The sequence below is a fragment of the Myotis brandtii genome, unplaced genomic scaffold (genome assembly GCF_000412655.1).
Source record: "Myotis brandtii unplaced genomic scaffold, ASM41265v1 scaffold103, whole genome shotgun sequence".
NCBI lineage: Eukaryota > Metazoa > Chordata > Mammalia > Chiroptera > Vespertilionidae > Myotis > Myotis brandtii.
Window position 1 is genome coordinate 2593020 of NW_005353460.1, and position 17862 is coordinate 2610881.

The 17862-nt window shown below is 37.0% G+C and overlaps 1 protein-coding gene across 1 annotated transcript in view; it reads left to right on the plus strand.

Moving 5' to 3' along the window:
- The window catches only part of LOC102251340 (disintegrin and metalloproteinase domain-containing protein 5-like), a 57010-nt gene that overhangs the window by 11630 nt on the left and 27518 nt on the right, over positions 1–17862 (plus strand). Inside the window, exons 3-4 of the mRNA XM_014536983.1 lie at positions 4244–4339; positions 9047–9245. Coding sequence (XP_014392469.1) covers positions 4244–4339; positions 9047–9245 — 295 coding nt within the window. The remainder of the gene's footprint in view (positions 1–4243; positions 4340–9046; positions 9246–17862) is intronic.

Below are 17862 nucleotides of genomic sequence, written 5' to 3' on the forward strand. Positions count from 1 at the left end.
GTGAGAGGGCACAGGCCGGGCTGGGGGGCCCCCCCTCCCCCCCGAGTGCACAAATTTTTGTGCACCGGGCCTCTAGTAAGAATTATAAGTTTAAGTCTTTCTAGCCTAATGGTGCTCCTGCACCTCCACAGTGATGGCAGCATTAAATGGCTGTGGAGAACAGTAGCTCTACCGACTCAGTGTGGCAGAGAACAGAGTTTAGGGATGGGAGCCACTGGAAATTCAAGGGTAGAACCCTTAAAGTAAGAGAATTGTGAAAGTGGTAAGACCCAAAATCTGATTAACAACTGTACAAATACTTGACAGACTGCTAAAATATGCATGGGCCAGAAATACTCCCGGGGACAAAAAGGAAGGATGAGACATTTGAAAGACAAAGGGTTCATCAGGTGAGCTCTGTGAGTTTGATGGTTTTTTAAAGAGAATATTATCCAACTATGTGGAATTTAGGCAGCAGAAATCTGAAAACTTCTTTCAGAAATCATAATATAGAGCCTGAGACTGGAACTGCAACTGGAAATTAAAGAGGCATCTTCAGAAACAAGGAAACTGCAGATATATTATACAATGAAATCTAAGTGCAAAGTCTGCCTAAATCATCGGCTGAATGCCACATTATACCAGGGAATCATGCTAAAATTGATCAGTTGGAAGCCATATGAACTGAGCCAAGATAGCTGCTGCACATTGCAGGGAAATAAAGTTTATAGTTTATGCCCAGGCCAACTTCCTACTAAGAAAACAAAAACAACCTGCAGAAGCACGCAGCTGAATAGTCATTATATCATCTTTTGCTGTAATGTCCAACTGATTAACAAAAATTACTAGACATTCGGAGAAACAAGGAGTATGAACCATATTCAGGAAAATAGGTAGTTCAGGAAAACTGACTCTGAAAAGTTTAAGATATTGCATTTAACACATAAAGCCTTCTCAGTAGTTTTTATGAATATGTTAAGAGAATTAAAGAAAATTTTGCTCAAATAATTTAAAGAAAATTATCTTAATGAGTGAGCAGCTAAGGAATCTCAACAAATATAATTAATATTTATAGGGTACTATATTTAACAACTAATTATAAACACTCTTTTCAAGTGTACTTGAAATACTTATCAAGACAGAATATATTCCGAGCCATGCAGTATCATCACATTTATTTTATTTTGAGAATTAAATTAGAAATCAAGAATAATAAGGTATCTTGAAAAACACCCAAATATTTGGAAATGATTATATCATTTCTAAATGGTCCATGGCTCAAAGAAATCACAAAGGCAATTAGAATATATTTTTATTTCATTATTATTATTTTTAAATCCTCACCTGAGGTTATTTTTTTCCATTGATTTTTCAGACATATTGGAATGGAGAGAGGAAAGGAGAGAAAGAGAGATCAATGTGAGAGAGACATATTGATTGGTTGCCTCCTGCACGTGCTCTGACGGGAGCTGGGGAACCTGCAGCCGAGGTATGTGCCCTTAACTGGGAATTGAACCTGTGACCCTAGAGTGTGCGAACTCATGCTCTAACCACTGAACAACCAACCAGGTCTAGAATATATTTTTAAAAGTGTGCAGATGAAAACATGAAAATATATGAGAATCAGCTACAACAGTGTTTTGAGAAAAATGTATATCTTTAAATATTTATATTAGAGGGAAAGAATAATAAATTATTTGGAATGTAACTCTAGGGAACTAAAATATAACTCTAAATTAAAACCAAAATAAATGGAAGGAACAAATGATAAAGATAAAAGCAGAAATTGATGAGGTAGAAACTAGAGAATGAAAATAAAAGCTGATGCTTTCCAAAAAAAGCAATATACTTGACTTGGTATACCTCTTATGAAGGTACTCATGAAGGAAAAATGAGAGAAAAAACTAATTACTATTCTCAGGAATGGAAGGGGGCATATTACCACACACCCTATAAATGTAAAATTATGGAATATTAAAAACTTTATATAAATTAATTTGACAATTTAGATAAAACTGACAAGTTTCTTAAGACACAAATTATCACAACTGACAAGATAAAATTTGAATTGTTTATATTTAGTTAATAAATTAAATTTGTAATTAAACTATTTTTCACAGAGAAACTCCAAATCTATGTCTCTTCACTACTGATTTTATCAAACATATAAGGAAAAAATAATGCCAATTATACATGAATCTTCTCATGCTTCTTGAATAATGTAGGTTAAAAGGAGCCATTTCAAAATAGCCAGAATATTCTATTTTTCTTAAGAAGGTTTGCCCTTACAAAGTGGATTTAAAAAAATCAAAGGACAGCCCATATTTGATTAAAAGAAACAGTATTTAAAAAAGCTAACAAAATAATATTTAAAGTTGGAATACATGAGTCAATGTAAAATAACTTTTAAAAAATATAGCACTGTAGCCTATGGTCAAGTTGTTCATATGGAGTTTCCTCAAAAAACTAAAAATTAAACTCCCATTTGACCCAGTGATCCCACTTCTGGGAATATATCCCAAGAAACTAACTAGAAACACCAACCCGAAAGGATATATGCACCCCTATGTTCATAGCAGCACAATTTACAATAGCTAAGATCTGGAAACAGCCTAAGTGCCGAGCAGATGAGTGGATTAGAAAACAGTGGTACATCTACACAATGGAATCCTATGCTGCTGTAAAAAAGAAGGAATTCTTCCCATTTGCAACAGCATGGATAGACCTGGAGAGCATTATGCTAAGTGAAATAAGTCAGGTAGAGAAACATAAATATCACATGATCTCACTCATTTGTGGAATATAATGAACAACATAAACTGATGAACAAAAACAGATCCAGAGACAGAGAAGCATCAATCAGACCGTCAAACCTCAGAGGGAAGGTAGGGGAGGGGGGGGTTAATGGGTAGAGATCAACCAAAGGACTTATATGCATGCATATAAGCCTAACCAATGGACACAGACAACAGGGGGGTGAGGGCATGACGGGGGGGTGGAGGAGCCAAGGGGGAATAAGGACACATATATAATGCCCTAATCAATAAAGAAAATAATAAAAAAAAAGAAATGAAACAAAGCTGTAGCACAAAAAAAAGAAAAAGAAAAATACTAATAACAAAAAAGGCAACACTAGGAGAGAAACATCTGATATTGGTAGACTACATAATTTAAAACAAACTTGATACTGAAGACTAGAAAAGCTGACTGAAGCCACTGAATTTTATAAAATACTAGAGGCCCGGTGCACAAAATCCATGCATGGGGTGGGGAAGTCCCCTCAGCCCAGCCTGCACCCTCTCCAATCCAGGACCACTTGGGGGAGGTCTGACTGCTGGTTTAGGCCCAGTCCTGGGGATTGCGCCTAAACTGGCAGTCAGACATCCCTCTCACAATCCTTACTGCTTGCTCCTAATCGCTCACCTGCCTGTCTGCCTGGTTGTCCCTAACTTCCCCCCACTACTGGCCTGATTGCCCCTCACTACCTCTGTGTGCCAGCCTGATTGCTCCTAACTGCCCCCCCCTGCTGGCCTGGTCACCCCTAACTGCCCCCCACTGCTGGCCTGGTCACCCCTACCTGCCCCCAACTGCTGGCCAGGTTGCCCCCACCTGTGCCCCCCTACCCCCCTGCCAGCCTGGTCATCCCTCGCAGCCTGCTGTTCAGTCATTTGGTTGTCCTTCACTAACCCCCCTACCGGCCTGGTCATAGGCAGCCATCTTGTGAGGGTGTGAGTGTTAATTTGCGTATCACCTCTTTATTATATAGAATAAGTAACTATAGGGCCAGCATCTCAGTGACATCAGAGGTCTAAATAGATGAATCTGGCTTCTGGGACCACCTGTTTTTTAGGGTGGGTTTGGGGATTTTGCCATTTCAGAGAGAAAAATGTTGCTTCTGACAGCTTCACATCAGAGAAGTTCTCTATGTGAACAGATCTGGCTAGTACAAGTTATTATCAAAGCAAGAATATAAGAAAATTTTTGAAGAGAATGGTAGTTAACAAGGCATCTAATAATTATTTCCTCTAAGGTGTTGGCTCCACAGTATGTTAATGTTGTTCAGATTACATGGAGCGTAGTGAAACAATGCATTTCTTTTACGAACTAGTGAATGAGATGTTGATTCCTATAAATTTCATTAAAGAATGGGATTACTAAAACTGTGAGTGAAGAAAAGCCTCCTACTTTGTAAAGAAATCCTGAGTTGCAGTTTTATTTGATGGTACCTAATTACACATGATTGAGTAATAGCATTTATTTACAGGAATGTACACATAAAAAATGTTGTGATGCTACATTATGTCGATTCAAAGGTAGGATAGTCTGTGGTTCCGGGGAATGCTGCACACAAGACTGCAAGGTAAGAGGCAATATGTATTTTATAATAGCTCAGCATTAATTTCTTGAAATTCTTGTTTAAAGAAGATGGAAAATATATTTCACCCTTCTCATTTTATTATATCCATGTAACATTGGACCCACTCTCCCACTTCAGTCTTTTCAGCAATCTATCATTTACAGGACTCTCATGTACATAATACCTGATGCTCCTTCTCTACTAACTTGACTTCCCATTTTTATACCTCATTACAAATCTTTCTTGTACCCATAGAGATTTCTCAATGATGAACATACATCACCCCCACCTATGGGGTCAGAAAGTTCGATTAGTTCCTTTTGTTAGCTAAATTCTCTTCACTGTCTTCTGGTGAAGTCCTCTGTTCCTTTGCAATTCATTCAGTTATTGTTGTAATCATTCAATCCCTCTTTTTTATTGAAAGCATTTAAAGAATTCCTGAGCAGTTGCCCCATGGTGGTTCAATTCACTGGAATCTTAAGGAAAAAGGAAACAAACTCCTAAACAAGGTGTAAACATCTGTAAGATTAGAGAAAGAGTATTTAAAAGATTATTTTTATCTTTTAAAAATAATTTTCCCCAGCTTTACTGAGATATAAATGACACATACATAGTATAAATTTAAGGTTTACAGCATAATTATTTGGTAGAACTATATATTGCAAAATATTTACCATGTAAGATTAGTTGACACATCTATCACTTCATATAGTGAGAATATTTAAGAGTTACTATTTTAGCAACTTTCAAATATATAATACGTTATTGTTAATTATAGTCACCATGCTGTCCGTTAAATCCCCAGACTTAGGCATTTTATAGTTGAAAATTTGACCTCTTGACCAATATCTTCCCATTTCCCCCACCTTGTAGCATCTGGCAACTACTATTCTATTTTCTGTTTTGGTGAATATATATTTCTTGTTTGACTTATTTCATTTAGAATGATACCCTCAAGTTTAATCTGGCAGAGTTTTCTTCTTTTTCTATGGTCGAATATTATTCCATTGTGTATATACACTATATTTAAAATATACATTCATCCATTGATGAACACTTACGTTATTTCCATGTCTGTTGTGTATAATGCTGCAATGAACATGAAGGTACATATATCTCTTCAAGATACTAATTTTATATTCTTCAGATGCATAGTCCTAAATTGGATTCCTTTTATCTTAAAATTTTTGAGGTTTCTTTTATCGTATGCATATTGCAACAATATTAGTTCTTCTTATCCGTGAACACAGAATATCTTTTCATTTACTTGTGTCTCTTTCAAATTTTTTCATCAGTGTTTTCTGTGGACAAGACTTTTACCTCCTTTGTTAAATTTATTACTAAGTATTTTGTTCTTTTTGGTACTATTGTAAATGGGCTTTAAAAAATTTCTTCTACATACATTTTGTTGTAAATGTATAGAAATAAAATATTTTTGTACTCTGATTCCATAACCTATGGCTTTACTGACTTTATTTCTCAGTTCTGTTGTTTGATGTCTTCTTTAGGTTTTTCTGTGTATAAGATCATGTTATCTGCAAACAGACACAATTTTCTTCTTCCTTTATGATTTGGGTTCCTTTTATTTGCTCCCCCCTCCCTTTAGTGCTCTAGCTAGAGCTCCCAGTACTTTGTTGAATAGGAATGGAGAAAGAGGAAGCCTTTGTCTTGTTCATGATCTGAAAAGGACACCCTTTAACCTTTTCCCTATTGAATATGATGTGAGCCATGTTAGGTTAGGTGGCTCAGGAGGCGGCGAAGGAAATAAAGAGAGTTGATCAGAAAAGGAAGGAAGGAAGGAAAGTTTATTCTGCATCCCCAGGAGACCCAGGTACCCCCAAGGACAGGGCACGTGGACTCACGCCAACAGGGAGGGGGGCGCTTTTTTTATACTGCGGTTGGGTGAGGGGCGGGGACATGAGCTGTGGTATTCAGCTGAGGAAGTTTCAGCTGCAGGGGGTCAGCAAGGTATTCAGGAAGGAGTCAGTATCTGTGTGGGGGTCGTGGAGAAGCTAGTATCTGTGTCTGGCATGCTGATCTGTTAGAAATTCCAGGGGAAGTACATTGTCTCATCACATGCCTGCATGTATCCGATCCTGGGCTCTCTCCAACCTAAAGTCAGTATCGTGGGGGTCGTGGAGAAGCTAGTATCTGTGTCTGGCATGCTGATCTGTTAGAAATTCCAGGGGAAGTACATTGTCTCATCACATGCCTGCATGTATCCGATCCTGGGCTCTCTCCGACCTAACAAGCCAAGGCTTGTCATTATGTGGTCTTTATTATGCTGAGAAATGTTTTTTTCCTATACCCAAATTGTTGAGAGCTTTTATCATAAAAGGGTGTTGAATTTTGTCAAGTGTTTGTTTGTTTTTGCATCTCTCCAGAGGATAATATAATTATTACCCTTAATTCTATTAATGGGGTGTATCATTGAAATTCGGAAATTAAACTGAAACATGTGGTTTTCCTCTGAGTAGGATGCAAAGGTGGCTTCCTTCCCGGGTTCTTGTCCAGGTGGATTTGAAGAATGAAGCCACAGACAAAAGGTGGTATAGGAAAAGGTGGAAATTTATTGGGAAATAAATACAGACTCCCAGGTGGGGAGGGGGAGAGACCCTCTTTCTAAGGTTTATAATGGTTGCAGTTCTGTGTGTCCTGATATCCCATCTGATTGGTCACTATAGCAGCTTCAAGACTCAAACATCATGTGGGGTCCCTCTTTTTTTCTCCCCCTCTTGTGATAGAATTCTCTATTCCCTATTAAAATCTGTTTTCCTCTTTCTCCCTTTTGTTTTTCTACTCCCTGTGGCTTTCCCCTTATCTTCTGTGAATGAGTGTCTTCCTCTCCCCTTATTCTGTGAAGGTATGCCTTTTGGCAGCTCCCAGTCCCCCAGCTTTGCAGCCCTTCCCCATGAGCCCCCTTTATTTCTAGACTTCCCTAAATCTGCCTATTTTACCCCTAAAAACTCCTTTTGAAAGGGCGAGGGCTAGGCCCTCAATCTTGCCCCAGGGTAAGGGCTACACCCTCCATCTTACCTTGGCCACGTGCTTGGCAAGGAGCTTCTTCCCGGAAGTCTAAGCCTCTGCTAGCCACACCCAGGAACAAGACACCGACTTGCTCCTGGCCAATCGGCAGAGCACAGTCCTTTCTCCTCCCCTTACTCCAACCCCCACCTATAAAACCCGTCTCCACACAGAGTTATCTCTCTCTGCTTCCTGTCGCTGCGTCGGCAAGGTGGGGGAGCCGAGCTAGCTCGAATAAAGACTCTTATGCTTTTGCATCGGACTGGCTGGCTCCCTGATGTGGTTTCTTGGGGATCCTGAAATCTGGGCATAACACTTTCATCATGTTTCCTAATTTCCATGTGTTGCATCATCCATGCATCCTAGGGATAAGTCCCACTTGATCATGGTTTATGAGCTTTTAATGTGTGGTTGAACTTGGTGTGTTAGTGTTTTGTTGAAAACTTTTATATTTATATTCATTAGGATATTAGCCTATAGTTTTCATTTCTTGTTGTGTCCTTATCTGTCTTTGATATCTTGGTAATGCTGGCCTTGTAAAATGAGTTTGGGCTTTTTAAAAAAGTACTGAAAGAATTTGAGAAGTATTAGCATTATTCTTTAAATATTCCATAAACTTTGCCTCTGAAACCAACTGGTCCTGGGCTTTTCTTTGTTAAGAGGTGTGATAACAAATTCAATCTCTTTAGTTGTGATTATTTTCTTCAAGCTTTCTGTTTCTTCATGATTCATTCTTGGTAGGTTGTCTGTTTCTAGGCATCTGTTTCTTGTAGTTTACACAATTTTAACATATAATTATTCACAGTAGCTTTCTACATTCCTTGGTATTTCTATGTTATCAGTTTTAGTGTCGACTCTTTAATTGAGTCCTGTTTTTTTTGTTTGTTTGTTTGTTTTTAGTTAGCTTACTTAAAGGTTTGCCATTTTGTTTCTCTGATTTTTTTTAAAGTTACTTTTGAAACAAATAAATGAGTTTATCAAAGTCACAGGTTACACAATTACTAAACAAAAACCAATTGTATACAATAGCTTCAATAGCTATGAACAATCTGATAATGAAGTTAGAAAACCAATGCTATTCACAATAGCATAAAATACTTAGAGGAAAACAATACATAAAATGTAAAACATACACTTAACAAAACATTATTGAAAAAATAATCTAAGCACTGAAGAGATCAGAGATATGCAATTGAAGAAGTTATTTTTTTAAAACAGTTGTTTGCAATGTGGTTTTGAAATAAAATTCCTATGTATACTTACATTTTCTTTTTTTTAAAATCTACAAACTTTGTTCTACATGTTTATGGTCTGTATGTTTTGTTTTGTAAATGGTTGCTGATACCTGGCATATGGAGAAACCAAAGGCTACATATCTGAGCATAGCCATAATGAATCGAAAGTAATTTTTATATTAATTCCTTAGATTTACTTTCTTGTTTACAATAATGGTAGCCTGATTCTCTTTGAGTTTATCACATCTCTCTGAAATATTACCCACTCATTTGTGCATGATAAATTCAATCACCTAAGTTGCTATGCAGTGCTTAAGTAGTTGACAAGAAAAATTTCCTCATTAATCTTAGTTAGCAACTTAGAAAAAAATGGAAATTCAAAGTCTGACGAGAAAGAAAACTTGAGTATCACGGATACGTAATCTTTTCTTATGTTTCTTTTTCCTTCTAGCTAAAACCAGGTGGTGAAATTTGTAGGAAACGATATGATGATGATTGTGATTTCCTTGAGTATTGCAATGGGATTGACCCACATTGTGTGCCTGACACTTTTAAACGTGATGGGGAATATTGTAATGGAAATGAATCCTTCTGTTATAAAGGGCAATGTCGGGTGTTTGATAAACAGTGTAGAGATTTAATTGGAGGAGGTAATGACCATATTTTCTTCTTAGTTCTAAACTCTACCAATTCTGTAGAACAAAAATGTAGATGTAATTTGTTAATAAGTGAAGTCTTGTCTAGTGTATATTATTGTTAAAGGAAATAAAATTTTCTTGATTCTTTAAAACAAACAAAAAACCCTGTGCAACCAGAGACCTGATGCACAAAATTTGTGCAAGACCCTCGCAGCCCCAGCTGCCTCAGCCCTCGCAGCCCCGGCTTCACCCAGAAGGTCCTCTGGACAGTCGTTCCGCTGTTCAGCTGTTTGGTTGATTTTCATATTATGCTTTTATTATTATAGATTCTTATTTGCACATAAAAGAACCCTCAAGTAGAAATGAAGCTTCTCAGAACGGTATATAGAATTTGAGGTGGTGGAGGTTAGTTTAGACTTACATGAAACAAAGGTTTTTACTAGAACAAAGCAGGGCTAGTCACTGGTTGTGTGGATTTCAAGACTGGCTCTGTTCAAAGGGGCTTCCTGAAGAGTGAGGGCTTCAGCTAGTTTAGTCCAATTTGATAGTTTCCTCTAAATGTGAGAATTATTAGCTTCATTGAAATACTATTCATTTTCCTACACATCTGTAGTTTAGATTCTTTGAGAGAGAGAGAGAGAGAGAGAGAAATTTTTTATACTTAGTCCTCCCTCTAGGTCTTCCTTTGCCAGGTCAGAAGAGAAAATTTTAAGTAGTGTCCAGATCAATAGGAATGCCAGGAATTTAAAAGGACAGGACATAGAGGTTTTGGTAATTATTATACTTTTGTTCTTTTCTATAGAATTGTAGTTGTGCCATCTGTCAAGACAGGCTACATTACAGCAATATTTAAAACATAACTGAGATAAAAACAAATTACCATTAAAATCAGGAAAAATAGAAATGTGTACTTCAGATTCAATATTTCCCCAAATAAAAGCAAGAAAATAAATCTCAGTACTGGCCAGATATTTTTAGTGTTAGATAGTGGGATGTCAGCTAGATGTTCCCCAGGTAATTTGTTTACTGTTTTATTTAGTATTAACAGTGATTTTTAAAGCCCTCTTTGGGAAACTATATGTGAATAAGTACAATAATCACCTCCTAAAATAGTATAGCTTTCTGTATGGAGGAAAGTATAACATGTAATGAATCTTGATTTCAAATTAATGTCTGTCCAATCCAAGTGACCACTTGTGTTGATGTGTCTAGAACAAGATAAGTCTGGCTATCAGTCAACTTTTGTAGTTAATTTTGGAAAACAATCCCATTTTTGTAGCTTCATGTAGATCTTGGAGGCCATAGGCAGCTGTTGAAAAGAATTACTGTTTTTAAATCCAAATTAACTAGAATTCTTTGACTAGATCATCCATGGAAGCCTATCATGGACACTAGTGACTAGAATCATCTTAAGGAGGGTTTCATGTAATTCTAAAGTAGGCATTAGCTTTCCAGCATAAAAACCATATATGATTTACAGGCAACAGCCAATAAAAATCTCAGTCCACAGACCTTTTACTTAATTTAGGATTCACCACAAAGGGAACTTATTCTGAATTATTGCTGAATCAATAGGATTTTTTAGAGGAGAGGGGAGTCTAAGACTTCCTGCACTGTAATGTTGCTGGTGTCTTTCTCCCTCTGGAACATCTTTTCCTCCCCAACATTATTGAGATATAATTGACATATAACACTATATAAATTTAAGATTTAGAACACGTTGATTTGATATATTTACACATTGCTAAATGATTACCACCATAGTGTTAGTTAACACCTCCAACTTGTCACATAATTTCCATTTCTTTTTTGTGTTGAGAACTTTGGTATACTCTCTTAGCAATTTTCAAGTATATAATACAGTTTTCTTAGCTATAACTACTATGCTGTACATTATATCCCCAGAACTTGTAAATACTATAACTGGAAGTTTTTACCCTTTGGCCATATCTCCCTATTTCTACTACCCAATGTCTCTGATAATTACTACACTACACTACTCTCTGTTTTCATGAGTTGTTTTTTTTTTTTTTAGATTCCACATATAAGTGATGTTATATATTTGTCTTTCTTTGCCTTATTTCACTTAGCATAATGCCTTCAAGATTTATCTAGGTTATATCAAATGGAAAGAATTCCTTCTATTCATGGCTGAATAATATTCCTACATTCACATATATACACACCGTTCCTTTTACATTTATCTGTTGATAGACACTTACATTGTTTGTATATCTTAGATATTGTGAATAAGGCTGCAATGAATGTGGGAGTGCAGATATTTATTTGAGATCCTGATTTCAATTTCTTTGAATATAGACCCAGAAGTGGGATTGCTGGATCTATTTAGTCCTATTTTTAAGTTTTTGTGGAACCTCCATACTGTGCCCTCTCACAGTCTGGGAGCCCTTGGGGGATGTCTGACTGCCGGCTTAGGCCCGCTCCCCGCCAGCTGTGAGCCTGGCTTCTGGCTGAGAGGCGCTCCCCCTGTGGGAGCACATTGACCACCAGGGGGCAGCTCCTGCGTTGAGCGTCTGCCCCCTGGTGGTCAGTGCATGTCATAGCGACTCATCGTTCCACTGTTCAGTCGATTTGCTTATTAGTCTTACATAGGAATTGCTGATAACTCCTAGAGGCTCAAACTTAGGAGTAGCTGCTTGTAATATTCTTGAGCATTGAGATCAGTGTCACCAAGTGCAGTACACTAGGTTTCCTCATCCATAAACAGAAACATAAACACCTGCCTACCTTCATTGCAGTCCTGCCTTGGTAATAAAATGCGATGAGAAAGCACTATGAGTTATAAAATACAAGGGATTAACAAGCAAGATGAACAAGTATATATAAGTACACATAAATGCCTTTCTTCTAGAGATCATTGCAGCCACATAGGAAACAAAACAAAAGAGAAACAACCCCTCCCCCCAAAAACAACCTCTCCCCAGTTGTTGACCCTACCAAGTGAAAAATGTATCCTCTTGATCCCACTACTTTCTCAAAATCTCCTCCAAGAGCATGCCTAACCACAGCAGGTCACTGCAGTTGCTGATGTTTCCATCAAGGAACTTGCACCATCTGGGTTCTGGGAACCCCAGCTGTAAGAGTGTCAAATTTCTGTTCTAAAATGTCCCAAACTTCTGATCACTGTCTTTCTATATTCATTTGAATTTCGTGGTAACCTCAGTTCAAAGCCTGCCAAATGGAGGCAAGAATAGGAAAGTTGATACCATATATTCTTAAATCTCTCAGGCCCCAGGAGAATTAGGTGACTTAACCACAAAAGATATAATTTTGGGAGAAAAAGAAAATTCTAGCCAGGAGTAAGTCAGCCAGGGCAGTGGGCCTTTGGTGTGAAGAAAACAATGCAGAAATACCTGTTACTCTGAGCCTCAAAAGTTGAGCTGAAAAAGGCCACTGTAGAGGATGTTAGGTTGTTCACAGTGGTGGGTTACTGACATGGCTCCCCATGCAAATTAATAGAACTGTGGATGGATTGGAAGAATTGTTCAAATGGCACAGGCTTTATAAAACAAACAATGACCCATCCCAATCTAACATTTACTGTTTTGTCCATGATGAATTTTTCTTGTAATCAACTTTGATTTTTTTAATATTCTTGATTGATTAAAGTATTACATATGTCTCCTTTTTCCCCCATTGACGTCTACCCTGCCACTCCCACCCCCCAACACATGCCCTCACCTCCCTAGTGTCTATGTCTATTGGTTAGGCTTATATGCATGCATACAAGTCCTTTGGTTGAGCTCTTACCCCCCCCCCCGCCCCCCCCCCCCTCTACACACACACACACACACACGCACACACACTCCCCTTCTCTGAGGTTTGACGGTCTGTTCGATACTTCTCTGTTTCTGGATCTATTTTTGTTCATCAGTTTATGTTGTTCATTATATTCCACAAATGAGTGACATCATGTGATATTTATCTTTCTCCAACTGGCTTATTTCTCTTAGCATAATGCTCTCCAGTTCTATCCATTCTGTTGGGAATGGTAAGAGGTCCTTCTTTTTTACGGCAGGGTAGTATTCCATTGTGTAGATGTACCACAGTTTTATAATCCACTTATTGATGGGCACTTAGGCTGTTTCCAAATATTAGCTATGGTAAATTGTGCTGCTATGAACATAGGGGTGCATATATCCTTTCTGATTGGTGTTTCTGATTTCTTGGGATATATTCCTAGAAGTGGGATTACTGGGTCAAATGGGAGTTCCATTTTATGGGAGTTCCCATTTTTAATTTTTTTGAGGGAACTCCATACTGTTTTCCACAGTGGCTGCACCAGTCTGCATTCCCACCAGCAGTGCAAGAGGGTTCCTTTTTCTCTGCATTCTCACCAGCACTTGTCGTTTGTTGATGTGTTGATGATAGCTATTCTGACAGGTGTGAGGTGATATCTCATTGTCATTTTGATTTGCATGTCTCAGATGATTAGTGACTTTGAGCATGTTTTCATATGTCTCTTGGCTTTCTGAATGTCCTCTTTCAAAAAGTGTCCATTTAGGTCCTTTGTCCATTTTTGGGGTGGATTGTTTATCTTCTTTTGTTAGGTTGTAGGAGTGCCCTATAAATTTTGGAGATTAAACCCCTATTGGAGATAGCATTGGCAAATATGTTCACCCATGCAGTGGGCTTTCCTGTAGTTTTGTCAATGGTTTCCTTTGCTGTGCAGAAGCATTTTATTTTGATGTAGTCCCATTTATATATTCTTTTCTTAGTTTCCATTGTCTTAGGAGCTGTGTCAGTAAAGATATTGCTATGACATATATCTTATATTTTGCTGCCTGTGGATTCCTCTAAGATTTTTATGGTTTTCATTCTTATGTTTAAGTCCTTTATCCATTTTGAGTTTATTTTTGTGTATGGTGTAACTTGGAGGTCTAGATTCATTTATTTTTTTCATGTATCTGTCCAATTTTCCCAACACCATTTATTGAAGAGACTGTCTTGACTCCATTGTATGCTCTTGCTTCCTTTAAAAATATTAATTGAACATCATGGCTTGTGTCGATTTCTGGGTTCTCTGTCCTGTTCCATTGGTCTATATATCTGTTCTTGTGCCAGTTTTGAGGACAGTGGCTTTGTAATATAGCTTGATATCCGGTATTGAGATCCCGCCTACTTTGTTCTTCTTTCTCAGGATTGCTGTGGCTATTTTTTCTTCCATATGAATTTTGGAGAGTTTGTTCTAGGTCTGTGAAATATTCCTTTGGTATCTTAATGGGGATTGCATTGAATCTATAGATTGTTTTTTTGGGTAGTGACATTTTAATGATGTTGATTCTACCAATCCATGAACATGGTATATTCTTCCATTCGTTTATATCTTCCTCTATCTCTTTTTTCAACATCCTATAGTTTTCTGAGTTCAGGTCTTTTACCTACTTAGATAAGTGTATTTCCTAAGTATCATATTTTTTGTTGTTGCAATGGTTGTAAATGGGATTGTTTTTTTAAATGTCTCTTTCTGTAAGTTCACTATTGGTATATAAAAAAACCATAGATTTCTGGGTGTTAATTTTGTATCCTGCTACATTGCTGAATTCATTTATGAATTTTAATAGTTTTTTTTTTTGATGGAGTCTTTAAGTCAAATAGTTTATTGATGATGGACAATATCATGTCATCTGCGAATAATGACAGTTTTACTTCTTCCTTTCCAATTTTGATGCCTTTTATTTCTTCTTCTCATCTGATTGCTATGGCTAACACTTTCAGTACTAGGTCAAACAGGAGTGGTGAGAGTGGGCATCCCTGTCTTGTTCCTGTTCTTAGGGGGAATGGTTTTAGTTTTTCCCCACTGAGTATGATGTTGGCTGTGGGTTTGTCATATATGCCTTTTATTATGTTGAGGTATGATCCCTCTATTCCCACTTTGCTGAGGGTTTTTATCAAGAAAGGATGTTGGATTTTATTAAATGCTTTTTCTGCATCAATTGATATGACTGTGATTTTTACCTCTCAATTTGTTTATGTGATGTATTACATTTATTGATTTGCAGATATTGTACCATCTTTGCATCTCCAGAATAAATCCCACTTGGTCATAGTGTATGATCTTTCTAATGTAATGCTGGAATTTTGTTGAGGATTTTAGCATCTATGTTCATCAGGGATATTGGCCTGTAATACTCCTTCTTTTTAGTGTCTTTATCTGGTTTTGGGATTAGGGTAATGCTGGCTTCATAGAAAGAGCTTGGAAGTGTTCCTTCCTCTTGAATTTTTTGGAATAGTCTGAGGAGGATAGGTTTTTATTCTTCTTTGAATGTTTTGTAAAACTCCCCTGTGAAGCCATCTGGCCCAGGGCTTTGTTTGTTGGACATTTTTTTTTTGATAATTGCTTTAATTTCCTCCATAGTTATTGGCCCATTCAATTTTTTTAATTCTTCCTGATTGAGTTTTGAAAGGTTGTATTTTTCTAGGTATGTCCATTTCTTCTAGGTTTTCCAGTTTGTTAGAATAGAGTTGTTCATAGTATTTTTTTTTTTTACAATCCTTTGTATTTCTGTGGAATCTGTTGTCACTTCACCTCTTTCATTTGTGATTTTATTTATTTGGGGTCTTTCCTTTGTTTCTTAGTGAGCCTGGCTAGAGGTTCATCAATCTTCTTTATCCTTTCAAAGAGCCAGCTCTTGATTTTATTGATCTTTTGTATTTTTTTTTGTTTGGTCTCTATGTGTTTTTTTATCTTTTGTGTTGTTGTTTTTTTTGGTCTCTATGTCATTTATTTCTGCTCTGATCTTTATTATCACCTTCCTTCTGCTCACTCTAAGCTTTTCTTGCTGCTCTCTTTCTAATTATTTAAATTATAGAGTTAGATAATTTATTACCATTTTTTTCGAGATGCTATGAACTTCCTTCTTAGGACTGCTTTCACTGTGTCCCATAGATTTTTGATTGTTGTGTTTTCATTGTCATCTGTTTCCAGAATGTTTTTAATTTCTTCTTTGATCTCTTTGGTAACCCAACCATTGTTTAATAGCATGCTATTTAGCCTATAAGCATGATTTGTTTTTATTGTAATTGATTTCTAATATTATGCCATTGTGGTCTGAGAAGATGCTTGATATGATTTCAGTCTTCTTGAATTTAGAGAGATGTTGCCTGTGACCCAATATATGGTCTATCTTTTACAATGTCCCATGTGCACTTGATAAGAATGTATATTCCATAGCTTTGGGATGAAATGTTCTGAAGATATCAATTAAATCCATCTGATCTAGTGAGTCATTTAGAATTGCTGTTTCTTTGCTGATTTTTTATCTAGAGGATTTATTCAGTGATGTCAATGGGGTGTTAAAGTCCCCTACTATGATTTATTGCTGTTGATCTCTCCCTTGATATCCTGTAAAAGTTTTTTTTTAAATGTATTTGGGTGCCTCTGCATTGGATGCATATATGTTTACCAGAGTTATATCCTCTTGTTGTATCAATCCCTTTAGTATTATGAAGTGGCCTTCCTTATCTCTTGTTATGGCCTTCACTTTGAGGTCTATTTTGTCAGATATAAGTATTGCTACCCCACCTTTTTTTCATTTCCATTTGCCTGGAAGATATTTTTCCATCCCTTATTTCTCTGAATGAGTCCCTTGTTCTGAGGTGGGTCTCTTGTAGACAGCATATATATGGGTCATGTTTTCTTATCCATTTAGCCACTCGATGTCTTTTGATTGGAGCATTTAGTCCATTTATGTTTAAGGTTATTATTGATAGATACTTGTTTATAGCCATTTTTTTGTGTGTGCCTGTGTTCCTTTTCCCCTTTCTATTCCTTCTTTCTACAACAGTGCCTTTAGCATTTCTTGCAGTGCTGGTTTGATAGTGATAAACTCCCTTAGCCTTTTTTTTGTCTTTGAAGCTCTTGATTCCCCTTCAATTTTGAATGATAGCCTTACTGGATAGAGTATTCTTGAATTAATTTCCTTGGTTTGCATCACTTTGTATACTTCATTCCAGTCCCTTCTGACCTGATGTGTTTCTGTTGATAAATCATTTGATAATCTAATGGGATCCCCTGTAGGTAACTTTCTGTCTCTTGCAGCCTTTAAGATCCTCTCTTTGTCATTAATGTTTGCCACTGTTATTACGAGGTGCCTTGCTGTGGGTCTCTATGGGTTCATCTTGTTTGGGACTCTCTGTGCGTGTGTGATGTTTTTATTACCCCAAATCCTGGAAGTTTTCTGTCATTATTTCTTCAAATAGGTTTTCTAAACCTTGTTTCTCCTTTTGTCCTTCTGGCACCCCTATTATACATATGTTATTTCATTTATTGTTGTCCCAAAGCTCCAGTAGGTCCTCTTCCTGCTTTTTAATGTTTTTATCCAATTGCTGTTCAGATTGGGTGTGTTTTTCCTGCCCTTTCTTCTAATTTGTGAATTCGTTTCTCCACTTCTAATCTACTGTTGAAACCTCTGTTATGTTTTTATTGTAGCTATATCACTCTTTATTTCCTCATGATTCATACATAAGTTGTTGATTTTCTCATCCAGCTGGTTTAGAAATTATATGATCCTTACTCTGAATTGTTTCTTGACATATTGCATGCCTCTGTTTCATTTAGTACCTTTTCTGGTGACTCCTTTTCCCCTTTCCTTTGGGGGTTGTGTCT